General features: G+C 38.3%; 1 protein-coding gene and 4 non-coding genes across 5 annotated transcripts; all 5 read right to left on the bottom strand.

The window, feature by feature from the left end:
* Nucleotides 1–3,949: 3,949 nt before the first annotated feature.
* TRNAY-GUA lies at nucleotides 3,950–4,021 on the bottom strand. The gene has a single exon. It is a non-coding gene; the product is annotated as a tRNA-Tyr (tRNA).
* Nucleotides 4,022–4,493: 472 nt separating this feature from the next.
* On the bottom strand, nucleotides 4,494–4,565 carry TRNAC-GCA. Its single transcript has one exon. It is a non-coding gene; the product is annotated as a tRNA-Cys (tRNA).
* A 196-nt stretch (nucleotides 4,566–4,761) lies between these two features.
* TRNAC-GCA lies at nucleotides 4,762–4,833 on the bottom strand. The gene has a single exon. It is a non-coding gene; the product is annotated as a tRNA-Cys (tRNA).
* Nucleotides 4,834–4,948: 115 nt separating this feature from the next.
* On the bottom strand, nucleotides 4,949–5,020 carry TRNAC-GCA. Its single transcript has one exon. It is a non-coding gene; the product is annotated as a tRNA-Cys (tRNA).
* Nucleotides 5,021–7,281: 2,261 nt separating this feature from the next.
* Nucleotides 7,282–12,518, bottom strand: LOC111779782 (Golgi apparatus membrane protein-like protein ECHIDNA). The gene is made up of 6 exons (XM_023659920.1): nucleotides 12,343–12,518; nucleotides 11,757–11,813; nucleotides 11,460–11,663; nucleotides 11,284–11,343; nucleotides 10,354–10,480; nucleotides 7,282–7,620 (listed from the first exon to the last, which is right to left on the bottom strand). The coding sequence occupies exons 1-6, from the start codon at nucleotides 12,355–12,357 to the stop codon at nucleotides 7,535–7,537; spliced, it is 549 nt and encodes a 182-aa protein (XP_023515688.1). The 5' UTR covers nucleotides 12,358–12,518; the 3' UTR covers nucleotides 7,282–7,534.
* Nucleotides 12,519–13,499: the final 981 nt, after the last annotated feature.

Genomic DNA, 13,499 nt, shown 5'->3' with positions numbered 1-13,499 from the left:
TTGCTCCCCGGTCTTCTTTTGATGTGCAAATAGGAACTTTAGGGCTCCCATCCGAGGAGTTTCTATGTTCAATGCTTTTTCAACTTCTTCACCCTCAGACTTTGTGTCTTAGTCTACGTCTAATGCGGCTTGGAACGCTTGTAGTGACGCCTTCTTTGGGCACTCAATACCTTGTGGTTCCCTCTACATAAGAAGCATGAGGGAGGTGGCCGATTGAAGTGGTTATGGTTGTGAAGCCCCTTGCCTAAGACACTAGTCCCCTGTTGGGGTTGGTTTGTCTCTCCCCCTCCGGTCCTTGGTTTGTCCCCTCCTCCTAGTCTGGGTGGATTGGATGTATGGTTGCGATTACCTCCACTCGAAGAGGCTTGGTTTCGCCTTGTGTCTTGAGACTGTTCATTGCTCAGATCGAACAATCGTTCAACCATAGCATAGGCCATCGAGAGGTCTTCTTGTCGTGTTCATAAAGTTTGGACTTCACCCATGGCTTCAGTCATTCTATGAACTGCAAGATCTTATCTAGCTCAAACATCTGTAGGATGTCTAACATGAGTAACAAGAATCATTTAACACACCCTCAAATGCTACTAGTGTGTTAAAGATCTTGAAATTTTCTTTTGGCTTTGATATGAACATTATGTGGGAAGAATTTAGACCGAAACTCATGTTTTAGTCTTTTCCAAGTGTTTATTATGCATCGACCCTCTTGGATGTCCACACACTTCGAAACCGACCACAATTTCGCATCTTCAACTAGATGCATGGTCGCCATGGTGATCTTTTCTTCCTCTGTCTCATGGTTAGTCGCCTAAAGTATTACGACTCAAGGTCGAAGATGTAGTTCTCTTGGGCCTTGGCATCTCGAGCCCTAGAGAATGGCTTGGGCTCTAGAAGTTTGACCTTGTTGGGTCGCATTGTCCTCTGGGTAGGGGCTTGATTATCCACCGCCCTTACAGCAACATTTACTCTGGCGCTTATGTCTGCCATTTCTACCTTGACTACGTCAAGGGCTACCTTCACATCTTCAAATTGCTCAATAACCATCTAAAACATCGCTTTTTGAGAGCTGTCTAAGCCATCGACTCGCTCCTCAATCAAGCTAGCAAAGCCTGTCAAGCAGTCTCCTCGCCCGGAACCACCATTCATTGTGATTTTTGTTTCTAGGTTTTCCATTCGATACATAATTTCTTGAATGGACAACCCATCTAACCGACCCGTTATTGTGTCAACGGCAAGACTCTTATCAGCGAGTTCCTTCACTCGCTCGTCTAGATATCGAATACTGTCGGAGACTTCTCGTAAGTATTGCATCGGTTCTTCTATTTCGACTAGTCAGTCGACGTGGGACTTATTCAACCGTGTGGTTGTAGACATGTCTATCAAGTCACTTTGGAGTTAACTAGGCTATGATACCAACTATCACAATCTCCTTTTCTTGGCAGCGGATTTGGCAATTATGCGGCACTCACTCTCATCACTGAGTGAGCCAAATCAACTTTGAATTGCGTTGCCTACGGTCGGGCAACGTATACTCAAGTCTTGGACCTCGATTTGAAAAGATATCTTAGAAAACGAGGTAGAGAGGTTTTGGAAAAAGAGTTTGAAAGCAAGAATGAGAGAGAGATTGAGAGTGGTGTTATATAACATGCAAACAAAAAGTCAACAACAACGGCTTAAACAGTATATAACTTGTTGGGTAGGGATAATTTGAAAACTAGTCGCATCCTTCTATAGTACATTTTGAGGCATTTCATGTGTACCAGGTGTAGCCATGATTTCGCCGAAACGTCATACTCTAAGAAAAAAACAAAGGAAATATTACAACATGAAAGCAGTAAAAGAAAGCAATAAAGTAGTACAAGGCAAGGGTTTCGGCGTGTAACGGGCATGCGGCAATGGACACACGGCTTGGACAAGCATGACCCTGACACTGTGCAATCACAAAGGGTATTATATTAACGTGTCAGTCTTTTAGTATTTGAAATATGGTCTCTTTGTATCCCGTACCCCAATCCATAGTTTTTTAAAATAAAATTCAATCGCTTCTTTCGATTAGTTAATGTTTTGTTTTCATCTTTTAAATGTTGTTTTGGTTTTAAATTCATACAAGAATTATAGAGTACTTGAATGAAACGTTCATTCCAAACATCCATCAGCTCATATGTTGTAGTCATGCTCTCTAGCTTTTCGGTTAAAACATTAGTTATATGCTTTGCCAAAATATAGATTCTTTCTTGTTCACTGGCAGGTATCCAACGATCATATGCATCACAAACATTTCGAGTAACATTAACAATGGTTACTTGAGGACATTCATAAGTTAGAATGAATTTCATAGCATCTACCACCAATATATCTTTGATGTCATTTTTTAAAGTTGTCCCGCTATTACCATTCAGCTTGGCATAATGCTACGGATAGGTCAAGTGTTCGTTCACAAAACTGAGACATTCTCTACCAAATATTAGGATATGTGGTCACATTTCCTTTACGAAAAGGAAAATGAAATAAATAAAAGGGGCCAAACAAATTCAAACCAACGACCTCTAATCTGCAACCAAATGTTCTAGCACTAAGTTATGGGCCCATTTTGTGTGAATTTAACCTTAGTGATTCCTCGGTAAGTAACCAACCTTAGTGACCCCTTTGTAAGCTCTCGTGTTAGAGTTTTATTCTAATAAATGTGAGTATAGATCAAGAATTGGAAATAAACTCCGACCCTATCTCCCTGTCTTTTTTTAGATGTTCACCCTTGATCTACGCAAAAGTCTTCTATAGGCTGACCTATGGACCCATGATTCCTCGGTAAGTAACCAACCTTAGTGACCCCTGTGTAAGTGTGATCTCTCATGTTAGAGTTTTATTCTAATAAATGCGAGGATATGTAAGGAATTGGAAATACACTAGGATCCTGTGTCCCGGTCTATTTTAGATGTTCACCTTGATCTACGCAAAAATCTTCTATAGGCTGAGCTATGGACCCATTTTGTGTGATCTCAAACTTAGTGAACCCTTGGTAAGTGACCAAATAAACTACGATAAAGGAGACCAAAATTCGCCATGAGGCCCTATATGGATTTCTAAAACATTGATGACCAAGTTCAAATCAGTGACATCTTGATATGTAGTCAAATGTTCTACCACTAAGCTATGGAGCATTTTGTGTGATCTCAAACTTAGTGAGCCCTCGATAAGTGACCAAAATAAGCTGCGACCCTATCTTTTTTAGGAGTTCAAAAGCCGGCATGAGGCCCTACATGGATTTCTGAAACATTGATGAAGATAGTAGATATATGATCACATTTTCTTCCATTTAAACGATATAAAGAAAAGTGTTCATGAAAAAAAAAATGAAAAGAAACAGAAATGAAGGGGCCGAACAAGGTTCAAATGGGTGATCTCTTGATCAAGAAAAGTGTTCATGAAAAAAATGAAAAGAAACAGAAATGAAGGGGCCGAACCAGGTTCAAACGGGTGATCTTTTGATCTACAATCAAATGCTCTACTACTAAGCTATGGTGTGACCTCAAACTTATGACCAAAATAAACTATGCCACCCTATATTTTTCACGAGTCCAAAAGCAGCCATGAGCAAAAATGAAAGAAAATAGAAATGAGTGAAAGAGCCCAATCAGGTTCAAACCAATGACCTCTTGATTTATAATCAAATACTCTACCACTAAGCTATGAACCTATTTTGGTGATCTCAAACTTAGTGAGGACTCGGAAAGTGACCGAAATAAAGTGATCACATTTCATCCATGCAAACGAAATAAAGAATAGTGTTCATGACAAAAATGAAAGGAAATAGAAATGAGTGACTGAGCTATGGACCCATTTTAGGTAATCACAAACTTAATGAGCACTCGGAAATTGATCACATTTCATTCCACGTAAACGAAATAAAGAATAGTGTTCATGACAAAAATTAAATAAAATAAAAATAAGTGAAAGGGCCCAATCGGGTTCGAACTAGTGACCTCTTGATCTACAGTCAAATGCTCTACCACTAAGCTATGGACCCATTTTAGGTAATCACAAACTTAATGAGCACTCGAAAATTGATCACATTTCATTCCACGTAAACGAAATAAAGAATAGTGTTCATGACAAAAATTAAATAAAATAGAAATAAGTGAAAGGGCCCAACCGGGTTCGAACCATATCTGCAGTCAAATGCTCTACCACTGAGCTATGAACCCATTTTGGGTGATCACAAACTTAATGAGCACTCGAAAATTGATCACATTTCATTCCACGTAAAATAAATAAAGAATAGTGTTCATGACAAAAATTAAATAAAATAGAAATAAGTGAAAGGGCCCAACCGGGTTCGAACCATATCTGCAGTCAAATGCTCTACCACTGAGCTATGAACCCATTTTGGGTGATCACAAACTTAGTGAGCACTCGAAAATTGATCACATTTCATTCCACGTAACCGAAATAAAGAATAGTGTTCATGACAAAAATTAAATAAAATAAAAATAAGTGAAAGGGCCCAACCGGGTTCGAACCGGTGACCTCTTAATCTGCAGTCAAATGCTCTACCACTGAGCTATGGACCCATTTGGATGATCTCAAACATAGTGAGCACTCGGAAAGTGATCACATTTCATTCCATGCAAACGAACCACTGAGCTATGGACCCATTTGGATGATCTCAAACATAGAGCACTTGGAAAGTGATCACATTTTATTCTATGCAAACGAAATAAAGAATAGTGTTCATGACAAAAATTAAAGAAAATAGAAATGAGTAAAAGGGCCCAACCGGGTTCGAACCAGTGACCTCTTGATCTGCAGTCAAATGCTCTACCACTGAGCTATGGACCCATTTGGATGATCTCAAACATAGTGAGCACTCGGAAAGTGATCACATTTCATTCCATGCAAACGAAATAAAGAATAGTGTTCATGACAAAAATTAAAGAAAATAGAAATGAGTAAAAGGGCCCAACCGGGTTCAAACCGGTGACCTCTTGATCTGCAGTCAAATGCTCTACCACTGAGCTATGGACCCATTTTGTGTGATCTCAAACTTAGTGAGCCCTCGAAGAGTGATCGAAATAAACTGCGACTCAATCTTTTAAACGAGTCCAAAAGCGGTCATGAGGCCTTAATGGATTTCGGAAACATTGATGAAGAATATGTGATCACATTACCTTCCATGCAAACGGTATAAAGAAAAGTGTTCGTGAAAAAAAATGAAAGGTAAATAATGAAAGGTCCCAACCTGGTATAAACCGGTGACCTATTGATCTGCGGTCCAATGTTCTACAACTAAGCTATGGACCAATTTTGTTTGATCTCAAACTTAGTGGGCACTCGGTAAGTGACCAAAATAAACTGCGACCCTATCGTTTTCAGGAGTCCAAAAGCCGTCATGAGGCCCTACATAGATTTCTGAAACATTGATGAAAAAAGTAGATATACACGACAAAAATGAAAGGAGAAGAAATGAATGAAAGAGTCCAACTGGGTTCAAACCGGTCCCCTCTTGATGAACCCGTTTTATGTGATCTTAAACTTAGCGAGCCTCTATTGAAGAAATTAGTGTCCTAAGTTTTCTAATCTTCAAACTTAAGGTGAAAAGAAATAATTTGCCAAAAGGAAAAGAATGAACATCCGGTTTCTAACTCTTAATTTTTCTATAGTCAAGAAGAGAGATAGGAATTGTCTCTAGCTCAAGCGCGATCCCGAAGCTGACTTCTCTAATTAGAGGCAATCTCGGTAGCTCCTTTGAAAACACATCATTGAACTCTCTGACCACTAGTATTGAGGATGCACTAACACAACTAGGTTCTATGGTCGGTGAAGAATATTAGGAATCATGACTCTCCATAATGGTATGATATTGTCCACTTTGAGCACGAGCTCTCATGACTTTGCTTTGGATTTTCACAAAAGACCTCGTACCAATGGAGATGTATTCCTTACTTGTAAACCCATGATCATTTCGAACTCTCTCACAACAATCCTCAACAAAGAACTGAACGTGTTCTATGTTCAAGGTTTCATGTGTCCCTTGCAATATAGCCTATGTCTGGAGTTTTAATGCACTATTCGCGACCGTTTGAGTTCTAATACCTCTGAGTCCATGGCTTCATGCATCTCCTGCTATCCTGTAAGGAAACCTATGTTCAAGGTGTTATGCATCCTTGTGACATAGTCTAGTCCATGACATCCTACAAAGTAAGGTATCCTACAAGAAACATGGACAACACACCCCACCATGGTGGGTGACAAAAACATGTGATCTATTAGGAGATCTTAAATGTAACGACCTAAATCCACCGCTAGCAGATATTGTCTTCTTTGGGCTTTTCCTCAAGGCTTTAAAACGTGTCTGCTAGGGGAAGGTTTCCACACCCTTATAAATGGTGGTTTGTTCTCCTCCCCAACCAATGTGGAACATCACAATCCATCCCTTGGGCCCAGCGTCCTCGTTGACACTCTTTTGGTTTGTTCTCCTCCCCAACCAATGTGGAACAACATCACAATCCATCCCTTGGGCCCAGCGTCCTCGTTGACACTCTTTTGGTTTGTTCTCCTCCCCAACCAATGTGGAACATCACAATCCACCCCCTGGGCCCAGCGTCCTCGTTGACACTCTTTCCTTCCTCCAATCGATGTGGGACCGCCCCCAAATCCACCCTTCTTTGGGGCCAGCGTCTTATAAATGGTAGTTTGTTCTCCTCCCCAACATCGATGTGGGACCACCTCCAAATCCACCCCTCTTTGGGGCCAGCGTCTTATAAAGGGTGGTTTGTTCTCCTCCCCAACATCGATGTGGGACCGCCCCCAAATCCACCCCCCTTTGGGGCCAGCGTCTTAAATGGTGGTTTGTTCTTCTCTCCAACCAATGTGAGACATCACAATCCACCGACATCACAATCCACCCCCTTTGGGCCCAGCGTCCTACTGACACTCTTTACTTGCTCCAATCGATGTGAGACTGCCCCCAAATCCACCCCCTTTGAGGCCCAGTGTCCTTGACACATCGCCTCGTGTCTACCTCTTTCAGGGAACGAGAAGACATCGTCCGATATCTGGCCCTAATACCATTTGTAACGACCTAGATCCACCGCTAGCAAATATTGTCCTCTTTGGACTTTCCCTTCCGGACTTTCTCTCAAGGCTTTAAAACGTGTCTGCTAGGGAAAGATTTCCACACCCTTATCAATGGTGGTTTGTTCTCCTCCCCAACCAACGTGGTTAATGACTTCAAGGCATGAAGCAAGTTTGAATAGAGTGCTACCAAACAGTCTGAATGTCATGACAGGCACCCACAAGTATTATAGGTATATAGCAAAATTAATGTTTTTCTACGATTCATTTCATTGGATCATCACAATACAAAACATTGGTAAAAGGGAGACATACAAAGTTATTCAATATTTTTCTTTGTATAACCAAAAAAGAAAGTTCAATCCAGTAATGCCTAAAACAATGCATATTTACATGCCCTGAGAGCTGCTGCTCAACACATCTCTTGCGCTTCCGTCTGCTTTCATTCACATATGGTATGGACGCCTCATACACTAAAGGCTGATTGTAATGTAGAAGAGAACTGAGAAGCAATGGTCTGCGTGGCAAATTGCTGAAACTGCTTCTTCGCATCTGAAAGTTATTAGCAACACCATCAGCCCAAATGCCAATAATTTCATCAATGCCTAAATCAGTCTTAGGAGAAGAGTGTAAAGAAGAAAAAAGAGGGCCGGGTAAGAATTACAAAAATTTGAGTCAACCCACGACTGAGTGGCAATATCTAACTGTAACGACCCTAGGTTGCTACTAACCTAAAGTCGTTACCATCATTATAACCTATGCTCTTATGCGGAATTAAACATTTAAAACTTCATCATAAAACATTGTCATGGACTTGTGTGTTTGAAAACATTTTTAAAACAACATAACGAAATACTAAATGAAACAAATGAACAATAAAAGTAAAAACATTCTATCCTAACCTAATGTCTAGGAAATAAAATACCACCATCTTAAGATGGTTTTAATGATAGGTCCCTAACTCATGAGTAGCATGTGTTTGCACGGGCAGATTGTGAAATCTCACATCGGTTGGGGAAGAGAACGAAGCATTTTTTATAAGGGTGTGGAAACCGCTCCCGAGCAGACACGTTTTAAAAACCTTGAGGGAAAGCCCGGAAAGAAAAGTCCAAAGAGGATAATATCTGCTAGCGGTGGACTTGGGCCATTACATGCTTGATGAGTCTTTCAAGTCCACCACATGCTTGATGAGTCTTAGAAGAAAGGTGGGTGCAATTTCCCCGGCAGTTATGAACTATCAGTTTGAGTGCCTAATTAGTTGGCAAATACATCAACATGTGCAGTAGTAGTACTAAAATGGCTGTAATTGGTAAGGGAAAAGTTGTTTGTTCGGACAACTTTGAGAACATGGTTCAAAATCATGGTGATGACCTATCTAAGAAGGTATCCTACGAACTTCCCAATGCCAAATATAGTCCTATTTGAAAGCTGTTTCATGTCAATGCAGAGGCACATTATTTACCAAAAGAATACATACATACGTGTGTGCGCACGTGTGAATATATGTATATAATGCACGACAAGACAGGTATTTGATTTTTTATATCTAAACCCCCTCCACCTATTTTAGTAGTAGGAGACTGCAGGATGCTGGACTAAAGAACGGCCCTATAATGGATGTCCTGAAAATGCTAGGAAAAGGGTAACGACAACTGAAAAAAATTTGACTTTCATTATGCACACAAACATCAATTTCATTCTTTGCCCCAGTATAATATGTGAAAAAGGTATGAAGAAAGAGATCGTGGAGGTAGTTTGATATTTTTTTAACTTGAAGCCGCCCTGCGAGAAGCGTTTAAGATTATAAGTTACAATTAGCTAGTGACCATTATGGTATTGATGATCATGAAAGTTACAATCTTTCAATTAGGTTACCATAAGGTTTATTTCCAAAACTATAAATAGTCATTCATGTTGTTGCTTTAGTACGAAGATTTTAGATATAATGAAAGTTGCATATTATGCTTTTCTTAAGTCATGAGCTTGTTACGTTGCATTTCTTGTGTTTAAATTTGCATGTTAGAGTCATTCAAGTAGTTTTGATCAAACTACCTTGTGGAGTGATTCGAATCACGAGTTTAGAAACGAGTTTTTTTTAATTTTGATCTTGATCATCAAGGTAATCTGTTCCAAAACTTTCCCTTGGGTGGGTTGATTCCATATCACGTTAAGGAGCTGTTGTTCATCTGGTTGGTCTTTCACTTATGTTCAAGGATGAACAATTTCTATGGCTTTTTGGGATCTAAACTATTCTAGGGGAAGTGTCTGAATTTGGAGATCTCTTGGGAGACTAATAGGATTTTACTATTTTCGTGGCTTCCTCATCAAGTTCCTTGTCTAAATTTCTTTATAATCATCTGATTTCTTGTCTTTTGATCACATACTTTTAATTCAATGAGATTTTGCCTCATGTTAAATATTTCGTTCCGTCCATGCAACTCGGTTCCTTATAGAAAAAAATAATGGTTAAGGGGTTCATTGAAGAAGTTGATGCGTCGGATACTTTAGGCACTAACCATATATATATATGAACCATTTGTATCCCTATGCATGTCTATGTGTCTAAGAACTACATTACAATCTACTAAGGTCCACAACAAGCATAAAGGTCACAAACAAAATAGAGATATCTATCTTCTCATATCCTCACATGCTCATCATTCCCTTTCGTGTGAATTCCACAGTGGCAAATTCTCAATTTGTGGGGTCCTATCTATTCCGTCTCTCAAGCCCCAAAGAAAAACCCCCTCCGACTCCATATCTCCTTTGAAGCAACTATCACTACCGAAGCAGGCTTGCTCCTGAACCTTCACCCACCCCGGTTACGACATTCCTTTCTATTGCTCCTAAGATCTCTATTTTTGCTAATATTTCACGTCTTTCTATTTATGGTTCCTATGGAGCTACATTGCAACAAATCTTCTTTTTTCTACAGTATTGCTTCTATGATCTTAGGAGCACGGGCTGCCATGGCTGGCTAGAGTAAGTATCCTTTCCATGGCAAAGATTTAAGCATCAAGTCCCTACTGAACTCAATATCTTCTAACAATGACTGAACTATAAAGCCAGCTAACAAAATAACAAACAGCAGGCAGGGTTTCACAATGATATATCCCTTGAAGTTTAGAAACAATTTTCTAAAAGCTTCAAAAAAAATTCAGAAGCTTTTCATGGAATCAGAAGCTATTACCAACAAAGAGATTACTATAATAAATCAGGCTTTGTAGTGCTTGTACGAACACTATAGGATTTTTGTAGTTCATGAAACGCATTGCTTATGCTTACCTTTACGACATTTTGTAAAGCCGATAATGTTTGCAATGCTCAAAGTCAAACAAACTCCTACGACGAGGAGATAATCAGCTTGAAACTTTATCAACGAGAATATGCCCAGCACAGTCCATGCAACTGCCTGTTACTCATAGGTTCAGAAGTATAAGCATAACGAATATTGAAGATAATTGTTTTTTATACAAGAAACAGAAAATTTCATTGATTAAATCAAATTACAAAATGAAGAAAATCCACTCTTTAGAGAAACTATCAAGAGGATGTTACAAAACACTTTTCCTGGTTCTATCAGTTCTAAGGTAAGTGACTAATTTTTTAGTTTAAGATCAGCTGGACCAGAAAATCAGTCAATAGTAATGTAAGTTTGTATGTCTTATGTGTATTTAGTTCAAATAGTTTGGAAATCAGTTTTCCAAAACACAAAATGATTTTCTAATTAACAAAATTCTTTTACAAGTTGTTATCAAGAAGGAAACAGCTCATATATTAAATCTTTTGTATCCAACTATTTTCATTTTCTTTTTTTCCCCCATTTTTAAGGCCATGTTTCATAAGGAATGGCATTTTTTCAGTGCATAATAATTAAATTCCACAGCATACTTTGAGGGAAAAGAAAATTTTAAAAATAGCATAAAATTGGTTTTTTCTTGAATACGTAATTTCTTTAATTTCCCCCACCCTGCCATCAACAAAAGAAAACATAAAATCAAAGTGACTGGCTTGTCTCCAGATTTACTAAGCTTTAGACATGTACGTTAACTGCAACGAATAAATCACTATTCTCTTTCAGGTATCATACCTTCTGACATTCACTCGTATCGGTATGATAAAATTTATTTCACGAAATCACCAACCTTGTTTGATAAAATATTGGAAACACATAATCAAATTATCACGATATTTGGGATCATTATATTTTCTTACCGTGAGGTACAAGGTCCACCAGAACAGCCAGGAATCTTTTTTGTTCATCCGAGCCAATGACTAGAGAATAACCAAGGATCCATGAGCATTAGAAGTGAGAAACAGGCATTTAAAATGTTGTCCTGGTAACACAAATGAGAAGCAAATTCTTAAAATGTAAGAACTAGAACACTCACCTCTTGATCAAGGCTTTCAAATTTCCACACACTCTCACCCATATCATCTATTTCATTCCACCACCTTAAACCGACCAATATACGTCCACTCAAATTCTTCACAACCCAAAAGTCGAGAGCAGCGAGAAAAACAGTCACCACAAAAATGATAACAAAACTGCTGAAAAATAGAGAGGAAAGAATGTAAAAAGCCAATGCTCCAGCCTGAAAAAGAAGAACCACGATCACATAAATCCCAGAAAGCCCAGAGATCATTCAAGAATGAAATCCATTGACATCATAGTTACATAGCCTTACCTTAAAAAAGACATGAAAGAAACAAGTCTTCGGGTTAGCATAATTTTCTACGGGTGGCTGCAAAAGAGGCATCGTATGAATCAAACAGTAGCAATTACACTGTAAAAACCTTCCAACTCAAGAGGCACAATGTAACCCCAATTTCACAAACTGATACCCAATAACGCGCTCAATCCTATGATTCAAGAACGAAAATCAAAACCAGTTGAAATTCAACCATTGCTAATTTGAAATTCCATCATAATCTGTCCGTCGTCAGCTCAGATCTTACATTAATCGCGGATTTTGTTCGTTCAACAGATGTTCTACCGTTGATCCTCCCAATCAACCGACAAAAAAACAAAAAAAAAAAAAAAAAANAAAAAAAAAAAAAAAAAAAAAAAAAAAAAAAAAAAAAAAAAAAAAAAAAACAACCACCATTGTAGCTCCAGACGGAAATTTTCGATTAGATCTAGCATTCAACAAGGGCAAGGAAGCGAAAATGCCTTAACCAGAAGATTAACAACATTTATAAGCATGTAAAGATGATAATTAAAGAAATTAAAGATGAGGAAGATCTAAAAAAGTTGAAACTAGCGAAATTTACCTGATTCGGATCCATGATCGGGAAACTGGGAGATTTTGCACAATTTTTTCTTGCTGGTATGGATTGAATTTGCGTTTGGGGATGCAGAAATGAGGAGTAAACGCCGCTCCCTCCGTCGCTACGCGCTCGCCGAGGAAAATTGAAGCAGCACGGAAACAAAGAAAAAAACTCACGTCTTCATTTAATTTAAGTTTTTTTTTTTTTTTTCTCCTTTTCTTTTTTAAATTTCTTAATCAATTTAAAATTAATTCGAACAAAATTTGCCTAAAAAAAATTATTATTATTATTATTAAAATTATTGAATTTTTAATAATAATAATATTTATTTTATTTTATTGATTTTTAATTTTGTCAAATTTATTGAAATTATTGATTTTTAATTTTGATTTGAGGATTTAAATAAGTAAGGTAATTTTTATTTTCTAATTTAATATTTTTAAACTTAAAATTTAAAATAAAAAATAGAAAATAAAAATTACCGTACTTAATTTAAATCCTAACGATAGAGGAGAGGAGCGACCAGTTGGTTCACCAAACTCCGACCCAACGTCGATCAGGAGCAAAAGTGGAGTCTTAGTTAGAGCAAGCCACCTTATTCTATTACCCAACATAATTGGGAGAAGCTGGAGACGAGCAAAATCAAATTCAATCAAAGAGCTACTAAATGAACTTATTTACCTCGTGTTTGAAGGTGAAAGAAAGAATAGATTCGAGACAGGGATTTGTTCTCTCGTGGGTCTCTTACAAGATCAATTCAAATTGGCTGTGGTTCGTTAAGAAAATTTTATCCCCAAAAAAGGCCCAGATCCCGTATTTCTTCTATTATAGGAAAAATCAGCCCACCGTAAGGAAAAATCTGCTCCGTATGGAGTGCCCCGTGGTTCCTCGAGTGCCATCCACGAAGAGGAATGCCGCTATCAACTAGGGTGTTATTGGCCACTATCACCACTTGAGCTCCACGTTTCAAGTTCATTATCCTACACCAAAAATCCCAATTAAAGATAAATTCACGAGGAAGTGAAATCCCTTTAGGATCTACTCTAGCATTTAGAAATTGGTTAATTGGTAACGATACGTGTACTTGATGTCCTGCCTAAGGCAACATGAGCTAACAATACTTCGAATGGTGTTTTGTTCTCCTCTTCAACCAATGTGGA

Source organism: Cucurbita pepo, chromosome LG18 (assembly GCF_002806865.2).
Source record: "Cucurbita pepo subsp. pepo cultivar mu-cu-16 chromosome LG18, ASM280686v2, whole genome shotgun sequence".
NCBI classification, from domain to species: Eukaryota; Viridiplantae; Streptophyta; class Magnoliopsida; order Cucurbitales; family Cucurbitaceae; genus Cucurbita; species Cucurbita pepo.
The sequence above is the reverse complement of the archived record's forward strand: the minus strand, read 5'-3'. Positions and strand labels throughout refer to the sequence as shown.

Excerpts from the sequence above, each read along its gene's own strand:
- LOC111779782 (XM_023659920.1), bottom strand. Across the intron at positions 11,664-11,756 it reads TCTTTCATGTCTTTTTTAAG|GCTGGAGCATTGGCTTTTTA; the intron begins GTAAGGCTATGT and ends CTTCTTTTTCAG. Across the intron at positions 11,344-11,459 it reads TTGAAAGCCTTGATCAAGAG|TCATTGGCTCGGATGAACAA; the intron begins GTGAGTGTTCTA and ends GTTATTCTCTAG.